This window comes from Neomonachus schauinslandi, chromosome 3, assembly GCF_002201575.2.
Source record: "Neomonachus schauinslandi chromosome 3, ASM220157v2, whole genome shotgun sequence".
Lineage (NCBI taxonomy): Eukaryota > Metazoa > Chordata > Mammalia > Carnivora > Phocidae > Neomonachus > Neomonachus schauinslandi.
Window position 1 is genome coordinate 113,157,403 of NC_058405.1, and position 25,230 is coordinate 113,182,632.

At 44.0% G+C, this 25,230-nt stretch overlaps 2 protein-coding genes across 2 annotated transcripts in view; one reads left to right on the top strand and one right to left on the bottom strand.

Annotated features, from left to right (window-relative positions):
- Positions 1 to 25,230, top strand: part of KIF5C (kinesin family member 5C) — a 131,942-nt gene that overhangs the window by 37,649 nt on the left and 69,063 nt on the right. Inside the window, exons 2-4 of the mRNA XM_021703005.1 lie at positions 10,234 to 10,324; positions 17,254 to 17,327; positions 23,797 to 23,901. Coding sequence (XP_021558680.1) covers positions 10,234 to 10,324; positions 17,254 to 17,327; positions 23,797 to 23,901 — 270 coding nt within the window. The remainder of the gene's footprint in view (positions 1 to 10,233; positions 10,325 to 17,253; positions 17,328 to 23,796; positions 23,902 to 25,230) is intronic.
- LOC110592038 (60S ribosomal protein L36-like) lies at positions 4,559 to 4,843 on the bottom strand. Its single transcript, XM_044913284.1, has one exon. It carries the CDS (start codon positions 4,841 to 4,843, stop codon positions 4,559 to 4,561), a length of 285 nt encoding a protein of 94 aa, XP_044769219.1.

Here is a 25,230-nt window from a genome sequence, read left to right on the forward strand (position 1 = left end):
AAAGACACCGTGCGACTCCATGGCTGCTGAAGTCTTGGAGGTGGGGGATGAGAATGGTCAGCAACAAGTAAAGTTTCTGAGACACTGAAGAAATACAGTGAATAATGGTTTCCTCTCCCCCCAGCCCCCCAGCACTGTTTCATGGTGTCTTGCCACCCTAACCTCCTTGGTGCTCATCTGGCAGGCCTTAATCAGCAGCAGCAGCAGCAGACTTTGACTGAGCACCTACTCGGTACCATTATGTACAAGGCACTCTGCTCGGCCAGGGCCTTCATGAGCCTGTAGTGCTCCTTTGTGTAAATCGGAAATTGGTAATCATCTGGGCAGAAGTGGCCCCATGGGCCCAAGACTTGGCAAGCGATCAGCACTCTTTTATGGAGAAAAAGGCACTCTTTTTTCCACATTGGTGTCCTAGACCCCCAGCTTGTGGACTTTTAACAAGGATTTCAATTTCCATTCACCCCCTTGTCTGGATATCAACCAAGTGTGATGGCTCCGTATTTGACAGTGATTCAACACATCCAGACTCCCTAAGGAACTACTGAATGAAAGAGCAAAATGTCTAGGATTTTGTCTTACTTTGGGCTTCGCCAGAAGCAGGCACTGAGACAAGGATTCAAGTGCAGGTTTCTCGGGGAGATGAATCCAAGAAACACTGAAGAAGAGTGGAGAAATGAGGCAGGGAAGTGCAGGAAACCAATGTAGCGTGTGTCCTCATGAAAGTTACCACCATGGGCAACCGGGTTTCAGCCCAACAGGGAGCTCTGGAACCAGTTTGGAATACATGCCTCAAAGGGAGCTAGAGTTTTTACCCCCACTCTGATCAGTCATTGCATGAGGCTGCTACAGCCTCCTGAAGGCCCTGGCCAAGCAGAGTGCCTTGTACATAATGGTACCGAGTAGGTGCTCAGTCAAAGTCTGCTGCTGCTGCTGCTGATTAAGGCCTGCCAGATGAGCACCAAGGAGGTTAGGGTGGCAAGACACCATGAAACAGTGCTGGGGGCTGGCGGGGGGAGGGGGGAAGGAAACCATTATTCACTGTATTTCTTCAGTGTCTCAGAAACTTTACTTGTTGCTGGCCATTCTCATCCCCCACCTGGGATGTCTGTCCTTCTGGCCTGCATCAGGTGACAGGGCTCTCGCAGCCAGAGAAGCCCTCCGGCAAAGAGATGCATGCAGGTGCTGGAGGTCAGGCCAGCCTGCATGGAAATGGTGAAGATTGAGAGGACATCTGCTTCATGTTTACAGTTGGTGTTATCACAGCAGTTTCTGGAAGGCTCCAAAGCTGTAATAGCAGAGTTGGTGAGTCAGTGAGTACCTGCACAAGACATAGCTCCTCACCTTTCCTAAACAGTATTTATGGCTGCACATTAAAATTTTATTTATTTTTAGAGTACAGAAGATAACCTTGGAACAGTTAGTTTTGCTAGGACCCTCAGAAATTAAAGGCCTCATGGAGCTGAGCTTATGAGTTGCAGACCTAGGGGCCTGGAGATGCTTGAGGTGTGATTTGGCATTAGGGTGTTGTACGGGCTTCAGGGTGCCAAGTCTCTGAGCTGGCACATTGTGAGGGATTGTCACTTATTAGTATCCTTTCCTTTAAGGGGTCACTGTTGCTGATTTTGGTGTAAACCTGGTATAAATTGGTCTAAACTTTTTATTACAGAATAACACTGACCATGACTTAAGCATCTTCTAGAATGCTGGGCACTATAGTAGATCCCTTTTTTGCCTGAACATATCTAATTTTCACAATACTGCATTGTGGATCTTATTGGCTCCATTTTACAGATGAGGAAACTGAGCCTCAGAGAGGTGGGAGTTACACCCATGTTTATGTGAATTCATTTACACCATATGTTGGTATGCTGCCTTCCTGGACAATACTCAGTATTAGCTACTGGAGTGAGGAGCACAGAAACCCTATCATAAATCCCTTTATACGTCCTTTCCTTCTAGTCCACCGTTCTCTTTCCTAAAGCACATGGGTATGTATAATTTATCGTTCCCATGAGATTATTCCCTCATCTGGACCACTTTGTACATGTTAAGACAGCAGTACGACGGTGTCTTACAATGCCTAGAAACATCTCTGTATCCATGATATATGTTGAAATAAATTTTATGATGTGTTAAGTGTCAATTATAAAAACTCATGAGGGGCGCCTGGGTGGCTCAGTCGGTAAGTGTCCGACTCTTGATTTTGGCTCAGGTCATGATCTCAGGGTTGTGGGATCCAGCCCTGAGTCAGGCTTAGCACTGGGCATGGAGCCTGCTTAAGATTCTCTCTCTCCCTCTTCCCTCCTTCCCTCCCACTCTCTCTCTCACAAAACAAACAAACAAAACCAACTTCTCCTGAGATAAAAATCAACATCATAAAGAAATGCCACTTCGTACTCACTAGGATGGTTATAATAAAGAAGACAGTAACAAGGGTGTGGAGAAATTGGAACTCTCGTACAGTGCTGGTGGGAATGTAAAACGGTGCAGCTACTTTGGAAAACAGTCAGTTCTTCAAAAAGTTAATTCCTGTAGAGTTACTACATGACCCAGAAATTCCACTCCTGGGTATATGAAATGAAAGGAGAAATGAGAACAGATGTCCACATAAAAACTTGTATATGAATGTTCATAGCAGCATTCATAATTGCCAAAAAGCGGAAACAACCCAAATGTCCATCCTGCTGATGAATGGATACATAAAATGTGGTTAATCTGTGCAATGGAATATTATTCAGTCATGAAAGTGAAAGCTACAATATGGATGAACCTTAAAAACATACTAAGTGAGGGGCACCTGGGTGGCTCAGGTGTTTAAGCGACTGCCTTCGGCTCAGGTCATGATCCCAGGGTTGTGGGATCGAGCCCCGCATCGGGCTCCCTGCTCAGCGGGAAGCCTGCTTCTCCCTCTCCCACTCCCCCTACTTGTGTTCCCTCTCTCTCTATCTCTCTGTCAAATAAATAAATAAAATCTTAAAAAAACAAAAAACATACTAAGTGAAAGAAAATGTTAGTCACAAAAGCCACATGTTATATGCTTCTATTTATATGAAATGTCTAAAACAGGCAAAGCTATAAAGACAAAGTAGATTAGGAAGATGGGGAGTGACTGCTAAGGGGTACAGAGTTTCTTTTTGGGGTGATGAACATGTTCTGAAATTAGATAGTGGTGATGGTTGCCCAATCTTGTGAAGATTCCAGCAACCACAGAATGTACCCTTTTATTAAAGGGGTGAATTTTATGGTATGTGAATTACATTTCAATATAATAAAACAAAACAAAACTTGTTTTGGCATGATATTTGTGTTGATAAAAAATGAGTATCAACATTAACCCAAGGACTTCCTGCTTTTTAGTTAATGTTTTGGAAACATTCTTTTAGGTTGTTACCAAAGCCCTTCAGAGTCCGTGAGTTTATTTAATTTCTCCTTGTGCAAACTAATACAATGTTTTAGTGATGTCTTAACCTTGGATACCTTTGGAGTCCTTCAAGTCAGGACAAATGCGTGCGACTTTTAGGAAGGAAGCACATCTGTCTTTCTCTTTCTCTCTGAGATGAGAGAAAAAAGATTTAGACAATGAACACAGCTCCCAAAATGAAACAAAGCTATGATGTTGATGCAGGCAGGTCTCTTGGGCATTGGTCTGTCTTGTTTTGGAGGACAGTGCCAGGTCTAATGCTTCAGGGAGGCAGATTTAAATCAATATATGGACACAGCATTCCAACAATTGGAGCCAGTTGAGTTTCGAGAGCTCATCGTCGCTGGTGAGGGCTTGTGGAGATGGGAGTTGCGCATTGAGATGAGGCTGGAAGGGCTGACTTATAGGGTCCATATTAACTCCGAGAGGCCGTGATTCTCGTTCCCTTGCTTTACTGCTCCGGTTCTCACAGCAATAACTCTTTGTTCAACGAACTAATCAACTGTGTGCTTGGAAATTAGAATTGATTGGGAGGAAAGCAGGAAAAACAAAGACCAGAGGCTCATGCATGTTGTTTCTTTGATGTTCAGGGAGAGCAACTGATTCTAAAGCCAGAACTTTTAGAACACTAGATAGGGAGCCAGGAGGTCTGGATTCGGGGCACAGATCTGCTACCTACCTAATTGGCTGGGTGACTTTCTGCAAGCCATGTACCCTCTCCTGACCTCAAGTTTGTTTATTTGTAAAACACGATGTTGGGTTGGGCTGACCTTGAAGGACTTCTAGGCTCTGAAAAATTCCAGAATTTTTCTTAATAACTTCCAACTTTTCATAGCCAAGTCTCACACATGCTCACTCATGCCTTTACCTAGGCTCTGTTTGTCCTTTGCCTGTTTTGTTTTGTTTTTTCCTCGCATATATGAACTATTTAATTATGATTGAAAACCATGTCCAGTACTGCTTGGTTGCTTGCGTCACTGTGTGCACCACCATGCCCCTCACCACTGTGCCTCAGGAAGGATGTTGGCAGGAGGGGGTCTCCCTCTTTCCCAAGACCAGCACAAAAGCCCCAACTTCCACGAAAGGCTTATTACATACAGAGGGGAGGGGTTTAGCCCTTCTTGGCTGCCGCTTTCCTCATGGCTGCAAGACGTTGCCCAGCTCGTCTCTCTTCGTCTTGGCACAAATGTGTGTCCCCATCCTTTTCTTGATGAACTTGAGGACGTGCTTGTCCTTGGAGACCTCGAGTAGCGCCATGGCCCACTGCTTGCATTGGGCGAAGCCGCACACCTCTCGGATCGTGTCTCGCATGAATTTTGTGTGCTTGGTGAGGCCCCTGTGGCTGTGCCTTGGCTTGTTCACATTCATGGTCAACTTGTGACCCTTGTTGAGACCCACAGCTGTAGGGTGGCACAGAGCCATGACTGCTGTTTCTCACGGGCTCCTGTTTTTAATTTCTTCTGTTGCCACGTGTGTGCCCACTAGTTTTTTTTGCCAGACTTGCCCTTCTCTGATCTTATGCCCTTCTTTCCTCGGTGGTTCCATGTCAGTCCCACCTTCATGGTCAACACTTCCTCGACTACTGTAGGCTATAGTAGGGGTCTCTGACTCTTGTCACCTCATGAATCACTTTGCTTCAATCTATCATATTAGTCCTAAGCATCTGCTGTTGGTGTGTCTCCTACTTTTCCAGTAAATCATAAGCTGCTTAGGGAAACAGCCTGGTGTAAAGGAAGAACACTTGAAATCAGAGACTTCAAGTTATTTCCCCAGAGGGCCTCAGTTTTCCAGTCTGTGGCGTGGGAATAGTGACATGTACCTCATGGAGCTACTGTGAAAATGAAATGAGATAAAACAGAAAAGGGTTTGGATCATCATGGTTGGTGACAGTGTGGGTAGATGGCACTGAGAAGGTGGCCAGGAGAGGCTGAAAGAATTTGTCATCTTTTGTTCTTTCAGGACACCTGGCACAGAGACTGAATGATTGTTCTCAGAAATCTGTTCCTCTTCCTAATACTCCTCAGTGTCTAAAGATAATTCCACAGAGCGAGTTTAAATCTTGCTGTGGAAATTTAAGGGTTTTTTTTTTTTTTTTTTTTTTTACCCCTGTGTCTTTCTTTCTTAGTAACGATAGAGAAAAATCATTCAAATAATTGGGCACCTTTGGTCCCAGCCCTTGGTTGGTCTTAGAGATTATTATTAGATTACTTCTCCATGACCTCTTCTTGGGTAATTAATTTCAGTTTCCTTAACATCCCTCCTGGTGCCCATCTTCTAAATGTTGAAGTGGGTCTTTCGCTTTCCTCCATCTCCCAGAGTAATATTCCTTCCAGGCTGGGGAACGGTTGTTGGGTAATGGGTCAGGTCAGATGAATTAAGAGGCAGGCTGTATGGTTCATGGACACTTTGCTCTCAACAACTTGATAGGAAGTGGTTTGAATTTTTTTTTTTTTTTAATTTTAACTATAAAAATGTAAGAAACATCTGCTGTTATTTTTTGCCTGTGATCCTGGTAAGTTATTTAGTTAGACTGCTCCTATGTAATCAGCTGCTCTCTGTGGAGGCTTTTGTGGCAAAGCTGGGCTATTTTGTTTCCAGTTGTAATGTATATGGAGTGTGCGTGTCCCGTCCAGATTCCTTTCATAAACTGCAGCAGGTTTGCCTCCATGCAGTGAGCTCTTGGGATTCATATGGCTTCTGTCTTAGCTGCATAAATGCTTTAATTGTAGTGGTCTATTCGATTGGTTGAGAATACATCACACACTAATTGCTATGGAGCAAACCGAATAGGGTAATGTGATAGAGAGTGATGCCAGGATGGGGGTGGGGCTGCTTTAGTTAGGAGCATGGAAGCCCTCAAAGGAGGAGAAATTGGAGTTGACATCTAAAGGGTGATAAAGAGACAGCCAAATGAAGATGTCTGGTGAACCAAATGAAGATCTGCAGTGAGAGAATTTGAAGGGGAAGGAAGTGAAGAGCAAAGGCCCTGAACCATGGAATACACTGAGGAATAAGCTGAGGAATAAAGGAGTCCAGTGGGCTACATTGTAGTTTGGCAGAGGAGAATGCAGGGAGGTGGGGGTGAAGAGGGTCTAGCCTAACAGAAGCCAGTGGAGGTTTTTAAGGGAGGATTTGATATCATTTGATTTATAGTTCTAGAAAGCTCACTCTGGCTGCTAAGTGGAAACTGGATTGTTAGGAGCAAGAATGGTGTCAAGGAGACCAGTGAAGAGACTATAGCTGTTGTCCAGATGAGAAACCATGGTGGTGTGGGCTAAGGTTGTGTGATATAGATGATGAGAAACGATCAATTTGGGATATATTTGGGATATGGAATTTATGGGACATACCTGATGATTTTAGTCTCTTACTCAGATATGGAGCACTGGATGATTCATTTTTGGTCAGTTAAGTTTTAGATGGCTAATGGAATCCAAGTGGCAATGTCCAGTGGGTGATTGAGTATCTGAATCTGGAGCTTGGATGAGATTTGAAGTCTGAAATGTTCATTTAAATTATGTGAAGGTCGGGGCGCCTGGGTGGCTCAGATGGTTAAGCGTCTGCCTTCGGCTCAGGTCATGATCCCAGCGTCCTGGGATCGAGCCCCGCATCGGGCTTCCTGCTCAGCGGGGAGCCTGCTTCTCCCTCTCCCTCCCCCTCTCTCCCTGCTTGTGCTCTCTCTCTCTCTCTCTCTCTGTATCTCTGTGTCTCCAATGAATAAATAAAAAAATCTTTAAAAAAAAAATTATATGAAGGTCAAGAATGTAGACAGAGAGGAGGCTGAGGTGTCTGAGTCTGGGACACACCGTCGTTTAGAAGTCGGAAAGAGACGCCAGCAAAGGACTCTGACAGACAGGAGCCAGAGAGATCAGAGAACCATGTGTTGAATAGGTGCCTGGAAAGTAAAGTGTCTCCAGGAGTAATTGGTGCCCTCATCATTCAGTTTCAAGTGTTAGCACCCTGCACCTGTATTAAAATGTTAGTTGAAGGATGTATTCTGTAGCTGCACATTTAGTGACAGCTAGAGCATGCTGGGCCCAGTGCTTGTCCACAGAAACCCTCAGCCGCAGTGGGATCAGAAACAGGGAGACTCTTGTCTCCTGGGGGCCAGGGGAGGGGGGTTTGCCGAAGTCTCTCAGGGTTTGTGAGATCTTCATACCATTACCAAAGTAGCAAAGAGTAATTTGTTGTTGTTGTCGTTAAATGGCCGTTGTATATATAGCTTGCATGGCTAGGCCACAAATCAGTTCTTGGAAAATAATCTGTAACTAAATTTTAATTCTCAATTTTAATTTCAAGAGTCGAAGGTTCACTTAAAATAAAAGCCTATATAGCCAACTCAGTGTATGAAAAGACAAAAACACTTTTTAACTTGCTTATAGTCCAGTCCTGATGAGAAGCTTCAAAACAAATCATTTTCTAAATTTTATCTTTTCCTGAAGGCAGTTTCTGTTTGGGAGTTAACTTCAGCTTATGGAAAATTGTTGTATTATCTATTTGTCACTTGATAAATGATATTATTTAAATGAGTAGTAGAGATTTCTTGCTTTCTGCCTCTCTTCAAGTGAACCTATAATGTACTCCAACAAACAATTTAGGTTGAAGGGCAAAGTTGGGGAGTCCTCTGTTTTTTTGTACAATTTACTATAATAGGCCATTTTTCCTGCTGTAGTTAGGTGCATGTTCTCCAAAACCCAAAGCATGATTGTTCTGGAAATAAGATGGTTTATTTTGGTGATTCTTATCAAGTTTGGAGAAATAATGGATTTGTTTGAAATTAAGCAAAGCTACAGTTTCTTTTAAGAAGGTTCAATGGATGACAAATACTTATGCAAACTCTGTAAATGTTTATTCTAACCTTTTACCTTATTGACATTTAGTTAATTTTATGAATAGATAAAGCTAATAAGAGTGTAGTGGGCTGATAGTTGGCAATAGATAGTGGTGAGAAATGTTCTCTTGGTTATTCAATCAAATACTTGGTTCACTAATTGAATGAGACTGCTGGGAACAAAACAGCAGAAAATAACCCCTTTCCATAAGTTTAACAAAATGACTGACTCTGCTGCTTTGTATAGAAATAAAATCTTGGGGCACCTGGGTGGCTCAGTCAGTTAAGCATCCAACTCTTGATTTTAACTCAGGTCTTGATCTTGGGTCCGTGAGTTCAAGCCCCATGTTGGGCTCCATGCTGGGTGTAGAGCCTACTTAAAAAGTTTTTTTATGGTACCTCAAAATTCTCCATTTCTTCTAAGACCAAACTGTGGAAGTAGCTCATTTACCTGGTTGGCTCAATCCCATTTTCAAAGACTAAAAGCTCAAACATAACACCTGAAGCATAGGACCTTACCTATGTGCAGCACTACCCAGAGTCATGAATGAGTACAACGCCATGCCAGTCTGACAGCTGGGTACTTTTGCGTGAAAGTTATAGGATGTAACAAGCCTTGTCCTTGGGTCCCTCATGAGCAGTTATCTTTTTGAGGCATTGGCAGGACTGTCCTGGGGTAAAGGGTCCTGGTGTCCAAGCCACATGTAGGAGGTGCAGGATGGGGGTGAAGGAGACTCTGGGCTCTCCTCTTTCCTCTCCTGCCATCCCCTCTAACCACTAGGGGAAAATGAAGATGAAGGGCTGCTTGGGTGGATCGGGCTGTGGGAAAGGGCAGGGGGAGGGCCACCCCTTGTCTGGGTGGTGATGGTGGGGAGAAGGCACTGTTGGTGGGGCGGGTTCTCCTTTGGAAGAGGCTGTGTCTGTCTCAGCCACCACCTTCCATGGTCCTCAGGACTGTGCCTGGCACGTAAATGCCCAATAGCTCCTTGGTGAACGTTGAGTGGTTGGGGGTCAGGGCTCATATAGACCAGGGCAGAGCTTCTTCCCTTCCCTTCTGACAGTTACTTCCTTGAATGGCACATGGCCCAGTGTCAGACCAAACCCTAAGATCCTACACATGGGGCAATCACTTGATTTATTCTTCAGAAGAGCCCTCTGTGACTTGGAGGCCTCCATCCAGTTAAGGCATCACTTATACATACGAAGACAACACTAGGATTCAAAGCAGTAATATCTTGCTATGAAGAGCAGCTTCTTAAATTCGATCATGGCATCTTCCCATTGAATAAAATCCAAGCACATTTTCTTGGCTAACAGTGCCTTGCATTAGGTGGCTCCTGATTTCCTTTCTCACCTCCTTTTGTGCCACCCTCTAGTTCCTTAAACACCCCAGACCCCTTCCTGTGTGCTCTACCCTCTGCGCTGTCTTCTATGTTCTTCCATGGCTCTTCACTTGCCTCAGTCTTTCTGATCTTTTAAAGATCCACTTAACTGGCATTTCCTCAGGGAGGCCTGTTTTGCTCTTTCCATCATCCCCTCTGTCTCATTATTTTATACCTAGGCATTTTTGTAGTTCCCCGGGTGTTTGCTTTCTTGTTTAGTAGCTTTCTGCCACACTTGAGTGAATGCTTTATAGGCCAGACTGTTTTCTGATTTGTTTAGCCTCTAGTCTAGTCTCTGGTTCAGAAGAAGCTCTCAAAAAATAAATGAATGGATGAAGCCGCAGCCTACTTTTCATCAGAAAAAGTGTTTCAAGTAAAAACAAAACAAACCTTTTTTTCTTTCTGAGATTCTCAACATGCAAAACATGTATGCCCATCGTACATGTGTGTTCGCACTGTAATAATTCCCTAGTCTTGGTATGGAACTGCCTTCAAGGATGGGGTTTGTGATTTAGTGCCTGTGGTCTAACTACAATTAGTGCTTTTTATACCTAAACTTCTAATGTGTTTTCTCTGCCCTTTCCTTTCGTGTTTTTTAGCAAGGGAAGCCATATGTCTTCGATAGAGTGCTGCCTCCCAGCACGACCCAAGAGCAGGTTTACAATGCGTGTGCAAAGCAAATTGTCAAAGGTAAGTGCTATTTCTTTATTTCCTCCTGGGCCTTTCAGAGTAATTGAAAACATTATTAAGTGATATTTGCAGCCTAGGAATCAATGTGCCTTGACTCTAAGCAGAGGCCTGCTAATTGGAAACACTGACTTATTGCCCGAGCTCTGGCCCTGATTTGCTATGATGTCAGGCAAGTTCTTGAACCTCTCTATACCTCCTTGCCAAGGAAATTTCTTTATTTCTTTTGCCACCTTTTTGACAGAGTTATTCTGCCACCTAGAAGCTTAAAAGCTACGGTCACACTATTTCTGTAACGGTTTTAAAATACTGCCGTAGGCATAAGGCCTCCTTTTTACTTTGAAGGAGACAAAAATATATGTATTTCTGATGCTCCAGTTGTATATTTTTGGCTGATTTATTTTGTTCATCTGTCTCTTCAGGCAGAAGCCTTACACGTGGAAAATTCTTGGGCACCAAGGAATTTTCTGCAGATTCATAAAATCACATCACCTTGTTGGTTGTTGAGCAGTTCTTGCTACTCAGCATTCCTTAAATATACTTTCGTCTAACCCACTTTCAACCTTTCCACCCAGAGACCAACATTTGTTCCTCCAAATGGATAGCCTGAAGCCTAAAATTGTCTTAGAGATCAGCTCTTTTCTCTGGGACTGGCCTTGGCCCTGAAGGATTTGTGTCAAAATCACAGCAGGGAGATGAAGCAATTTACACATTGCTCTACCTTGCTCTTTCAAATCAGGGGCAGGCTGGAGCTTGCCTTGGGGGAGCTCGCCATCTGGCCAGAGCCGAGGGGCATCTCCTGCTACTCTGTTTTTCATCTTCAAATCTTAACCTTCAACTCTGAATGCTATGGCAGTTGTGCTCTCAAATGTCCTGATGTTGACACCTTTATAGGTAGCTGTAGATTTAAAGAGCAAAAAAGCAAAAACAGAATTCAAAAAGCACCTCGTCATGCAAGATGTGCTTGTTTTTGGAAGCCGAGCTGACTAACCTAACTATTTGAAATTCATGAAAGCCAGCCCTGGGTGCATCTGTTAGATTAGTTCTGACCCTGGACACCTGCGTGGGAGATTCAGTCAGTATGTAATGTTCCTCGCTGAGGTGTATGGTTGTTCAAATTCCGGTTGCAGACATCAATTAATTTTGAAGGTCTTCACGGTAAGATCATTACAGAAAACTGAAGAGAAAAAACATGCCTGAATTTGGGCTCTTCTTGAATTAATACTGTGGGCCTGTATCTGGTGGTAATGTTTGTTTTCTCCCTACTTCTGTTCTTTTGTATCTCTTCCTGTCTAAAAATGTTTTCTCTCTCTCTCTGGAGTGTGTTGTTCTGGTTTGCTCCTAGGCAGCCCTCCTTCCTTTCCATTAGCAGACTCGTCCTTATTTTTATTAAAGTAAGATTAATCACATGTGAGCCATAATTTCCCTCTTTTTCTCTCCCCTTCCATTATCAGAACCAAATAGTATTTACCACGTGCTGTGCTACGCATGAGGTCCATTTAAATACATCTCTAAGTTGAAGTAATTAGAGATGGATGCACTCCAGTTTTTAAAAATCCTGTGATTAACAAACAATCATAATCTTTCAGTCTTCATTACTGGAGAAGTTGGGTCTCTTTCAGTGTTTGGTTTTTCTGTAGTATGAAATGTCAGAAATAGGCAGTCCTTGGAAAGTTCTTGTGAAGATGTGACCTAACTGGATAACTTGAGGCCCAATATATGGTGAGCCACAAAGAAAACCATTTAGGGTAACGTTAGACTCTGACATGATACGATAAACTGATATTTTTCAGACACTATAAATGTAATGTGAGCATACTCATTTTGTAACAATAAAGAGTTCTTTCTTCTTCCTTGAAAGGAAATTATTAGGGGATGACGAAGGCCTAATTTAACTTTTTTTAATATCCACTGAGGCTAGCATGAGGGGAAGTGGCCGTGTTATTTCTCCATCAGCAAGGTAAAACACAGATATATAAGAAAGAACTCCTTGGAATAGTCACTAGGTACAACTGAGGTTTCTTTTGCCATGACAAGCCCTATTTAAATCAGGAAAGGAAGGTGGTGCTGTGGGGGCCTCTTTTTCTAGAGGCTAGGAATTCAATCAGATAACTTCTGAAGGTCACCGCAGCTCCCACGGTTCATGGTAATGTGGTGGACTGGTGAGATTTTCTTTCAAGGCTATCTGAACCCTTAATGTTTTTGAAATCAGGAAGATTCCTTTTAACTGGATGGCTTTATTCTCTCTTGGTTTTTTTCATTCCCTTCAACTTCACTGGGTTTTTCAAAACATATTTCAAACATTTGATTGTAGAATTCTGGTACCTCCCACACTCCCATCTCTGTCTAGTGTGTGTTTTCCAAATGTTGTCTGAAAGAGTATGTAGAATTCTCCGTTTCTTCCAGAAGAGCTTATAGGATTTGTGCCTCTCAGCATGGTAAATAGGAGGGTTTCTGTGGACGCGCTAAGAATTAAAAACCATGGTTACTGCTTGCTGTTGTTGGAAGTACGGGGAACTATGTCCTAGTCTACAGAAGTCACTCTGGGCATTTGCCTTTTAAATTAACTAGATGTGGACTGTGCAGGGCTAGAGAAGGTGGTTCCTTGTTTTCTAGATCTCATTTGTTTAGGCTTCATTCATTTGGTTGTTTATTTTACCCATTCCTTTATGCAAGGATATTAAGTCACAAACCGTGTGATGTAAGCACTGCTACGGACTAGAGTCACCAAGATATATAAGACTGTCTGCAAAAAACTTCACGTATAGGGAAAGAGACAGATGCATCCGTGGTTATCATACCTATGGGTAGTACATGCTTTAAGGTGGCCGTGTGTAAAATGCTGTGGGATCACAGAAGAAAGTCACTTGGGACTGATTTTGGTGAGTGGGGATGAGGATCGGAGAATTAAGGAAGGCTTCTTGGAAAGGATAGGTCCTGAAGACTATAGAATGCAGCAGGGTGTACAAGCACAAGGAATAGCAAAAGCATAAGGACACAGATTATATGGCATGTTTGGGCAATTTAGAGTGTTGCAAGGTACCTGGGGGCTGGGACTTAAAAGATAGGCTGGATCAGAGTTTGGTGGAAATGGATGGGCTTTATCCTTCAGGCAATGTGGACTCATTGACAAGTTTTAAGCTCAGAATACTATAAGATCTACTTTATTATGTGGTATGTGACTCTTAAGAAGAAATGTATATATATATTTGGCTACTGTTAACCGTCAGGCACCGTCTATGCACTTCACATATGTTACTGTATTTTTTAAGTCTCAACCATTTTATGAGGTGTGAGCATTATTGTTCCTGTTGTACTAAGGAGGACTTCGAGGTCAAAGAACTTGGCCAGGTCAGTTAGGGGGTGGTGAGGCTGGAACTTGAGCCTGAGTTTGCCTGTCTTCCTTGAATTTTTCTGCACTATCCTTTCCGGGCTTTTCTGGTGAGCTCATAATGAGCATTTAGTAACAATTTATGAGTTGTTACTTTTCTATCAGGCCATATGTACTATTAACCAAGCATTGCAAAAAGACAGGGATAGGAATGGCCGTGGGAAAAGGGGAGAGGGGAGAGAATAGAGATCGCGGTCCCAGAGCTTTGGGGTGGCCCTGCCTGTCTTCCAACAGTGAGATGCCTTTCCATTCTGAAGACGCAGCAGAGCCCTCCCCGTCAGACTGGCCGGCCCGCCGTTCCGGTTTGCCCCTAGTGTGCAGTAGGTCTGCCTGGGGCGTATGTCTACTTGAATAGTTTGGTTGGCCAGCCAGAGCCTTAGGACTCCAAGGCAGGGATGACTCATCAGTCACTATTGCCACTGACAGGCCACCATTTCACCTGGGGAGTTGGTAGGAGGCCATGACAGCCTTCTCAGGAACTTCTACAATTACATCCTCCCCAAAGTCTTACCCAACAGTGAAACTAACTCTTCCGCTCTAGCAAGATCTGGACTCAGAACTAGCAAAACCTAGGATGGAAAACTGGCAAGAGGCGAGAAGTGTTCTCAAGTATCCCACTCTTCTTCACCCTCCTCTTCCTACCTGCAGTGGAATCTCTCTTTGGGTTTGCTGGTTGCTGGACGGACATGTGCTGTCTTTGTGGGTGCTGCTGGCTGTGTGGCGTGAGCTGAGATCACATCACGCCAGAGCCTGTCACAAAGCAAGGTTCTGTCTGGCCGAGCTGGTTCCTGGCTTTGCGGCTGGCGCATAGACATGGTCATTCTGCTACGGGAGAGGCTCTGAAACAAATGCTTTCCTTGGGCCCAGGAACTGTCATTCAATGGGATGAAAGTGCCTTTTTGTGGGCTGTTTCTATTAGGGTCGGGTGGGGGTGTTGTGTGGCTCAGCGTGGCGCTCTCCCATCCTGCTTTCCTTGACGGGCGCTCCGGCCTCCTCCATGCCAGCGCTCCAACCCAAATGCACTGTGTGTGCTCACTTCCCCTCCTGCCTCTCCTCTCCCCTGAGAATCAAACATAGACATGGTTAAACACACCGACCCCCACAACCTGGAGTTTGGAAGAAAATCGAGAATGCTGGGTTCGAAGAGCTTTTTCTTTTCTTTTTAAAATTACCATTTAATTCACACTTGAGTTGATAGAGGGCATTGGCTCTGTTCAACCTTGAACACTAGAGATAGGTTCTCCAACAATGAATTAATTGTAACATGATTGTAAATAGTACTTTAAAGACCAAGCAGAGTTTGTTCTGATGGGGTTTTTTGTGCTCTCTTTTCCTTAAAAAAAAAAAAAGTAATTGCACCCCGTGTTGAAATAGCAGCAAAAGTCAAGGATTCTCCAAGTAGAGTCTCACGTGTTCCTGAGCCCCCTGCTCCAAAACAAGTGGTGCTCTCCATGGGCTCTTGTTTCCCTGGGTGTGTCCCAGGCCTTACCCTGCAGGAGTTTGGGGAGCAGCAGCTAACTAGGGAGTTAGTACGGTTGTGCATTCTGCTTAGGGAGGTTGGATTCGGAGGTGTGGACCCTGTCCGGGGGAGCCTGATTCAGGTGCCCCGGCCCCACCGCTTCGTGGCAGAGGAGGAAGCATATGCCGGGTTTTCTCTTGTCTGTGGGGCTCTGGCTGTGAGCTGAGTTTTCTTTAGGGTGCGGTGCATTGCTCAGAGTCACCCCGGCGTGCATGTGCACTTGCGGGGTCGCCAGTGGCCTCTTAGGAGCTGCAGAGGGAGCTGGACCCTTGGCCTCGGCCTCCGTACCCCTGATCTAATAATGCCTGGGCTGGTAGGTCCCAGAGTGCCTCCTACACAGGGGCTGAAGGTAAGGAAGCCCGTTCAGTTTAGGGGGAGATGTGTGATTTCTAATGAACAGAAGCTTTAGTGCGGTGACTGTGGCTGGCATTCCTGGAGTTGTTTATGCCACGAATGTAGAATTTTATAAGTACAACTGCAGGGTGGGAACCTCTTTCCTTGTGTCCCTCAAAGTGCATTGCATTCATGGTCGTTTAGAGGCTCTCCATTCTGAATCTGTTCTCTGAGCAAGTTGGCATTTCTGTGAAAACTGAAGCTTGAACCTCCAACCCTGACACTGTGGTCTTCAAGTTTTTGCTTCTCCTGTTCCCAAGGAAACCATTACCAGAAGTTTGATGTGTGTGAACCTTCTCTCCCTCCCTCCTCTCTCTCGATATAGCTTGACACAAACTCTCAAGGGCTGTTAGGATTTAAAAAAAAAAAAAAAATTCTGCTGCTTAATTTCTCTCTTTTTTTTTAACTTCCTGAAGGAAAATCCCACTTTCTTTTCTGACCCCAGTTCACACTCCAGTAACCTCAGGTCAATAAAATGTATATTGAAAAAATTTAGAAAAGCTAACAAAAGAACAAAAATTACCTGGCATAATGAAATTCAGAGAGGCCAAAACCACAAACCAACCAGCCTAATCATTTGATGAGTGAAGAGGCCAGTGGCCCCGAAGAGGACGCCTCAGTAGGGGGTTCCTCTTGTTGCCCCCACTGTCCTTTCAGGAATGAGACTTCTCCCCTTATGTAGGGATGTTGGGTCAAGGATATTAATCATGTACTGTTTCCCTTTTGGTGATATTGATGCAGATGAAGGAGGATTGAGGGAAACGAGTGCTAAATATATTTTAATCACCTCTGCTGCGTGGAAGGAATCCCCACAGATAATCTTCAGTGCAAAGCAGCCTCTGTCTGCACGCCTCCCCCGTCCCTGTGTGAAATGGAAGCCGGCCTGCCGTGTGCGGGGCTTTGCACAGTGTGCTCATTGTGTAATTAAAAGAAATTCCTGATGCTGATGGGCCTGGGCCGTCCTGCTAGCACAGTCACCAAAAAAACAAAGGCCTTAACTTTGAGTGAGGGCCCTGGTGGTTTCCGGGCTGATTGGATTGTCCCCGTGTGGCTGGGTTTACAGAGTGGGGCCCTGTCCTTCTCCCCAGTTCTGGAATCACTCTGTTCTGAAGGGGCTCCAGACGGCCTTCCTGAGAAACATCCCCAAGGAGCTCACCTGCACTGGCGTTTCAACTGACCCAAATCAGATCTTTCAGAAAGAAATTCTATTCCAGACCTCACTCCAGAGACTCAGGACACTGATGATGTTTTTCTTCCTCCTCTCAGGAGATCAATTTAGAGAAGAAAATTCAAGTATCTTTCTGCTAAAAAGGAAGTGTACTGCTCGATATCTGTCTTAATGTTGATGTTACTGGGAGAGAGGATGTCTGCCTCTTTCTTTCTTTCTTTTTTTTTTTTGTCTCTTTCTTCATTAATATATTCTGTAGGAATGTGAGTACATTTCTTATTTGTGGAACAGTTTTTGCTTTTATCTCACAATTCTATTTAAAATGTAAATGGAGTTGAAATACATCATTTGTGTGAAAAATGAGATGGGCCATTTGGAAAATGTAATTTTAAAATATGGAACAAACACTAGCATACAATCAAAGTAATGAGTTAATTTTAATTTCTTTTTCTTGCTTGCAGATGTCCTTGAAGGTTATAATGGGACGATTTTTGCATACGGACAGACCTCATCAGGAAAAACGCACACCATGGAGGTAAGATTGCAGCGTGCCGTGAGGCATTCTCTTGGGTCGCTCAGCAGCACTGTGTGACCAGCCACATTCAGGCGCATGCAGCCCCTTGACTGCGCGTGAGAGAGGTGGTTAAGGGACTGGTCATGTTTGACCAACTTATTTTGTATTTGTGGAGTTTCAAAATAATGGTAATAAAATATCAGGGGTTCAGAATTTTTAAAAAATCCTTTGTTGGTAGCTCTCTCAAAATGGTAATAGTACATTCTATTAAAAAAGACTCATCAGTAAGCTAAACGGTGGTGTGAGTATCCTTATGGACTGCGACCCTAATCTCAACTGAGAAAGTCTGTTGTGAGAATCATTTATGCTAAGGAAGGCCACCCCGGGGAGGTGAGTTTCCTCAGAGGAAATTAAAAAACTGTAGGACAGAGATGTAAAGAAGTTGGCTTATGGACCAAATTCAGTCCAGAGACATATTTTTGTTTGGTCTGCACCATGTGTTTTTAAAATTTTTTAATTTATTATTATTATATGTATTTTTTAATTGCAGGCAGTGCTTAAAATTTCACACAATTCTGAGTTTCCAAATTTGGTTGAGAATTCTGAAGATCCTACAACTGGGCGAAATTTCACCGTAATATAAAGTGTAGGCTTCACTAGCGCAGAGATCGTCATTGTCTTGTTCACCTGTTCATTCACATTTCTGAAGGAAAATCCCACTTTCTTTTCTGACCCCAGTTCACACTCTAGTAACCTCAGATCAATAAAATGTATATCGAGAAAATTTTTATTTCTAGTGCATGGAACAGCAGCTGTCATCCAGGAGGGGTTTGATAAAATATTTGTTAAATTGATAGCCTCGGGATGATCGTGGCCAACCCTTGTGTGTGGGCTGGGCCGTCCAGTCCATCCCAGCCCCCTGCACGCACACTGTGAGCATGGACTGACGCGAAGCATCCTCTGTCATTAACGTACACACCTGACCTCTGTGGGCGTGTGAAGGTGTGAGCCCAGCTCAAAGTCTGTGGCTGTGGAGCCCTGTGGCTCCAGGCTGTCTTCCAGACAAGGCACATCTGCAGATAAAATTGGCCCCCTTTACTTCTTCTTTCCCTGCTTTTGTCCCCTCCTGTAAGCCCTTCAGGGCCGGATATTCTTCTAAAGGCTGGGCCCCCCTGACAGGTGAGAAGAGTGGTTATGGTGGTTACAAGACACTGCGCAGAGCAAGTTTGGGGAATTCAGCTTACAAGCAGCAGGGTAAGATGAATCCTTGATCCTTCAAGCTTAGGATTTTCATTTACGGTACCCTCTTGGGAATGTTACTGAGAGACGTCTGCTGCAGAATCGGTTTAGCTTTATGAATCATTCCTATTGAAGAGGAGATTTCAAAGGCACGAGGCTAAAACTCTTGGGGCTCTGATGTTCTGCTCACACCGATTTCAAGTGTGCGTGTGACTCTGGGGGATCTCATTTCTGTTGTGTTGAGTCACTTTCCCATTTTGCAGGGGACAGTGGCTCTGAGATCACACATATTAAAGGAAGCACAAGGTTTATTTGCCACTGCTTCTGGACGGAGCAGGACTGTTCCCTGACACCTGAGCCTTGGCCACGCTCTTCTCTGCATCTCCCATTCTCATGCAGTACACCTTGGAGATGCAGGCGCGGCCCTTTGCCTTCCTCTCTTACTGGGCCTCAGACCCTTAACCTTCCAGGCACTAGCAAAGTTGCAGTTCTGTATTTCCTAAGTACTAGCAACTCCAGTAGCCATGACAGAAGCTCCTTCATAGGCCATAAGGTGTAAGAGAGAGAGGGGACATCTCATGAGGGTGTCCATCAGTCTCTAGGTTTTTGGAACATTACCAAACAATATACAAAATAACAACAAAAAATGCAGTATTTAGAATCCCCCAAATCGTAAGGACTGTTTACAAGAGTGACCTTTTTAGCTTCAGGATTAATTTGTCTTTGGGAAATTCAACGTATTTGCTCAATGTCAGAAATTTAAATTCTAAACCATCAAAGGAGAGACCTGTCCCCAGAGTAAAATCTTAGTTTGTGTTGTGTGTTGGGGGTGGGGGTGCGAATCAGTGGGTGTAAGGAGATGGCAAAGATGTATGCCAGCTTTTTAAAATGAAAATCGGAAATGTTTTGTTACACGAGGGTGTCCGGAGCCCTGGGCGTCTGACAGCATGAGCCTTACAAGGCCTGCAGCGCCGCTCAGCCGGAGAGGTTCAGGGGGACTTAAAGGGAACTGGCTTCTAATGCTGGTTACTCCCACAGTTGCCTAAATTCTGTAGCTTTTTCGTCCACATCAGTTTTAAAAGGTTGATTGCAAGGGGTGCTTTTCTTTATCGTGACTTCTGAAGATCATGAGCTTATGCCCATAGGAGGAAGGGACGGGGCGGAGGGGAGCCCTTTCCTAGCCCCGCTCCCCAACACACACACTTAGTCTGGTTCTTTCTGTCCAGTGGGTGTAGATTGGAGAGAAGGTAGGGGATATTTTAGAGGAAAACAGGAAAGGAGTAGCCCCGAGCTGAAGTCGTAGAGACTGTGGGAGACTGAGAAATCCAGGACCCTGGAATGCAATTAAATTAAAAAAAAAAAAAATCTGAAAGGATTTTATGTATTCGGAATTATACATTGTGATCTTTCCAAGGCTTTTTTGGAAGGGGATGTTAACTCCCTGAATGGACAGAGCTGTCACATTTTAAAGCTGTTTTTCATTTTAATCCCCTCATTTTTGGCCTGACATCCAGTGGTGATTCCATTACCTTCTATTGAGGAGAACAAACAGATAAGCCTACGTGAAATTGGAAAGATTAGCTTCTGAAGATGGAGCATTTAAGGCGGATTTTCAGTAAAAATATGAAACACTTGACAGTGTTGATGCCAAGGTTGGTAGGACACCGTCGTGCACTGGGCCCAGGGCGTCTGCGGCCAAGTGTTCCCAGGGCTGGGTTGAAGGACGGCTGCTGGGGTTGCTGACTATACGGGGAAGAGAGGGCTGGACCTTTGTTCGGCCTGTGGTGCTGGGAAGGGCTTCTCTGGGCCCCGTGCCTGGCTTTGTGGCCCTCTTTGGCACAGATTTAGATGGATGGAGACACGCTGTTTTTCCTTCTGCCCAGAGGGACACCTGGAGCCCATGGGATGGTGCAGGCCACCCCACTGCTGAGCCGAGCCTGCCGAGGGATTTTTAATGAGCCTGTCCGAGGGCATTGGTGCTCGTGTGAGCTGACAGGCTGCCTGCTTTCCCATCTTAAGTGTTTCAGGAAACTGTCCTGCTTGGGAGGTTGAGGAGGCACCTGGGGCTGGAACAAAGGGAGTCTTGTTCTGTGGTTGATGGCCTGTGTCTGGTTTCTTCTTTCACATGTGCCCTGAGAAGGCCACATTCAGAAGTGGGAGAAGTTTTTGAAGAGGATTATGTAGGATACAAGTATAAAAATGTTCTTTTTTTTTCTGAGAGTTAAAAAAAGGTGATGAAGTGGGACATTCCTTTGCTACTGAAGTCCATCCCGATCCTTCAGCCAACTGAACTTGTCCTGACTCTCTAGAAGGGCATTATTCTTCCTCAGTTCCTATACCTTTGCTACATTACTGTCCTCTCAGCTTCCCTGCTGCATCCCCTTTGCCCATCCTCATCTTCCTCCTCTCTCAAGATTTGGTGTCCCTCAAGGAAGCCATCCTATATCACCCCAGCTGGAAGCACTCTTCTGTTCTCTGAATTTTTACAGCTCTCTGCTTTTTTACCACCTTTTATTGCCTGAGGTGACTACTGCGTACGTGTAGATGTGTATTTTATTTGCAAAAACGAGTGAAGACCTTAATGGAACACCTATCTCATACACACACATCACACACATCAACACCCCCTCAACACCACTCACACCCACATACTACATACATCACACACATCCACACCATGTACCACGTATACCCCCCCACATGTGCACGCTCACACACACACACACACACACAGATTGTCTTGGCAGGCTCAGTTTACTGAACATAAAGGCTCAGGTCTCACCACTCTTGGGCTTATGAGCCAGGTCAAGCATCCCAGCCCCGAAACCTGTGGTAGATTTGAGTATTACTTCTATGACCATAGGAATGGGAGGTATCGTTGTGCCTTCTCCAAATAAACGTGTGCTTCCCTCTCATGTGATTTTTGGGTGTGGGCTTCAGGGAAACGACACAAGGAGTATCCCAGACTCATCTCTGGTTCTGCCTTGGTTCTTATCCTGACAAAGGCAAACAAAGGGATGTCAATATTTGTATAAGCTAGGAATCGATTGGAAGATAAATCTTTTGGAAGGGAAAGAATCTAGGGAAACAGATTTGAGTCATTTATAAATGATTTTTGGATTATCTCTCATCCTTCTTTGTCTGTGGACCACTGAGTAGAAGCTAAAGGATTATGATGGATTATTGAAGGGTTCTGGGGGGAGCGTGGGGGGCACTCCTCAGACTCTGAGGTGGATTTGCCCAGTGGCATCACAGCATTTGACTGGACAGAGATCTGTGTTTTCACTGTTCATGTCATTTCTGTCAGCAATTTGCACAGTCCTGAGCCTGTGGGGCCCAATATTTGATGTTTATGATGGCCTGTGAGAAGTAAGCTTACCAACATTTGAGAGATTCTGAGTCTCAGTCATTTAGGGCTGTTTTCCTAAGATATATAGTCATGGCCTGGGATAGAAATGTATTTTCAGACTCTTCAGGTCAAATAAACCATTACGACTGCTTAATGAGAACCTGATAGGAGCTCAGTAATATAATGCTAACATTTATTGTTCCTAAGCACCTTATTTATACTGCTGAATTTAACTTCTACAGTAATTCTCTGCAGGGGACACTGTACTAAGTGTCGTAAGCAGTGGGGAGAAATACATATGCACTGGCCATCTTGCCCTCGGGGACTGTTCGGTCAAAAAGCCATATAAACACATCACATGATTTAGGATTCTTAGCACATGAGGGCATTCCAGGGGAATACCCATTTTCCCAGGTAAAAGAGCTTTGCCAGAGGCCAGATGTATCTAAATTCAGCTTTTCCCTTGCTTTCAGTAGAATGGAAGGTTAGGGATCAGGTGTGCAAAGGAGGATTCATAACGTAAAGTGCTTTGTGGCCTGGAGTTAGTGCCCGAGTCCGTGTGACTTCTTGGCTTTTGGTAACTCAAATGTTGGCTTGAAAGTCAGCCTGTCAGAGAGGCACTATGTGGTGAACCCACCCCCAAAGAATACAGAAGATCTGATTGAGGAAAACAAAGCGGATCTTCCAGGTGTCGGGCAGATTTAGAACAAGGATATGAGTCACAGGGTTGGTAAAGTTGCTGAGTGAAGAGTAGATGTGTTTTGTACTTTTCTTCCAGTTCCATTTTTCCTAGAGTTTTGTAACTTTCTGAAGGTCTCAAAAACGCTGGGAATTCTGTTGCCAATCATTACTTTAGACCTGCAGACTTTGTGTTTGTGCACTGATGCGTAGTTTCACATGGAACAGGACGGAACGTGGAGCATGGTTGTAAGGAAGGCTCTCTGGGTGTCCTTGCTGAAGCTGCTGTTTAAATACTTCTAGAACTCTTGTTTAGGAATTGCTTTCAGATACTATGGCATATCTTTTTGAAAGTCTTTAGAAGCAGCAAATCTGGATCTTTAAAAATGGATGTAGTAAAATAGTTCAAATCACAGAAAAATTCATCTATCCCTTCACCCCTTAGATAAAATATCTCTCAAACCTCCTTAGGGTTGGAGGAGGTTGCTGGCTGCATGCGGAAGGGAGGGCTGGAGCTCTCTGGTAGAAAAAAAGGGAGATAAAAGAATAAGAGAATATCTTACAAGTGAATTTAAGTATTAGAAATAGCAAAAAATTAAAGAAACAGCTGAAATTTTTTTGTAACATTTCAGGCTGGGAATTATAGATTTTTAAGAAATTGATAAAATGGCTTTTCTTGATTGGTTTGTGAAGTGATACTGAAGGTATTTCTAGAATAAGATTATTAAAATTTTTGAGCAATGATGACATTAATGAAACTATCAGCTCTCAAGCTGGTTTTATTAAAGCAGATTAATTTGGACTTATACATTCTGATCAGTTTGTCAAAATTTCAAAACAAAGACCCATTTAGTGTGTGATAGTCACCATATAATCCCAGTCCTCCTGTCTTCCTTCCCTCCTCCTTTCTACCCACACTCTCACCCACATACACCGATTTGCTGCCCTGAGTGGCAGCAGAAGCAAATATTTCCAAGCCCCAGAGCCTGACAGAACAAGCTCTCTCCTGCTGGGTAAAAAGCAACACGTTGAGTTATTTCCATGAACTTTTGGGCTGTTGGCACATCAGGTGGACCTCCAAGGATCTGACGGTGTGTGTGTATGGGGGGGGGGGTGCTCCCTCTTCCACAGAGTTCTGTTATGAAAACCAGCGTGGTTCCTTCTCCCTTCCACATGTTTCCTGGCACTCTTTAGCTGCCTGTGCTTGTGTTTTTCCCTCACTAGGGGAAGCTACATGACCCTCAACTCATGGGGATCATCCCAAGGATTGCACATGACATCTTTGACCACATCTATTCCATGGATGAAAACCTGGAGTTTCACATCAAGGTAAGTGCTATTGATTAAGTCTAAAGAGAAAAAACTGGGCCCCAAATCATGTTTTAGGTTTCTTCTTTTTATATACATAAAAGATTATTTTGATCTATTTTAAATGAAATGCTGTGGTAAGCAAAGCAGGCGAATACTAAGGAAATATCGAGATAAAATAAAAGCCTTCTTTAGGATGGAATCATCTTGATGGCTATCTGAATTCTACCCTTTACCCAGTGGATCTCTATAGATATGACTGGAATGTGTCCATGATTGGGTTAGGACAGCATTTCCCGAAGTATGTTCCATGGAACACAGTCCCTCATATTATTAATAGGTGGGCTATCAGGGAAAAGGCTTATGAGGCCAGATAAGCTGGGAAAATGTTTAGTTGAACAGTGTTAAATTCATCACAGGTTTAATATGCTATTATGTAATCCAGTTCTACAAAGGGGACATGTAGTAGATTACATTTTCCAGCTTATTTGACTGTATACATATTTTTCCCCTTTTGAGGTATGATGGACTGGTATTTTGAGGGGCACACTGTGACAAGTGTTGGGGAAGGGTGTTATCCTTCCTGGTTTTTGTTTTTAAACCAGAACCTCTGTTCCAACTTAAATTTGAATTGAAAGAGAGATTTCTTAACTATAGCTGTTAATTTATAACATTGGATATTAGGGATACATTCATTGGAACTCCTTTGTTTTCAAGTAACTGAAAGCCACTTGTTTAAGCAAATAGAGGAAGTTGTTACAAGATACAAAATTTGTTAGTAGACATGGGGCTAAGGGGTTGTGGAAAAGCAAGAAATCCAGACCCTGCTCTTCTTTAAACATTTTTTTAAATTAAAAAAAATTGAGATATAATTCATATAATTCACGTACCATAAAATTCATTTTTTAAAAGTGTACAGTTTGATGGTTTTTATTATAGTCCCAAAAGAATACCACCATGATTACTATCTAATTCCAGAACATTTTCGTCACACCCAAAAGAAACCCCATCCCGGTTAGAGTCCCTGCATTTCTCTGTGCTTGCTTTATATTTTTGGGGGGGAGGTGGGTAGGGGGAGAAGGCACCATGGCAGCTCCCGTTCCACATCCCTTATTCCCAGTTCCTAATTCCCCAGGGAAGGGGCTCATTGGCCTAGCCTACAGTTGGGTTGCCCCCAGCTCTGACAAGCTGTATCCAGGATGCACATGGCTGGCTGGGTCCCCACCACAGCGACTGGGAACGGTGTGGACAGGGGATGGGGAAGAGACAGGGTCAGTTCTAAGGAGAAGACTTGGAGCAGAGTGGATGAGCCAAGAGGGCTGACCATCCCTTTTGAGGCAGGGACCTTAG

Coding starts and splice junctions, on each gene's coding strand:
- LOC110592038 (XM_044913284.1), bottom strand. CDS start 4,843: ATGGCTCTGTGCCACCCTACAGCTGTGGGTCTCAACAAGGGTCACAAG.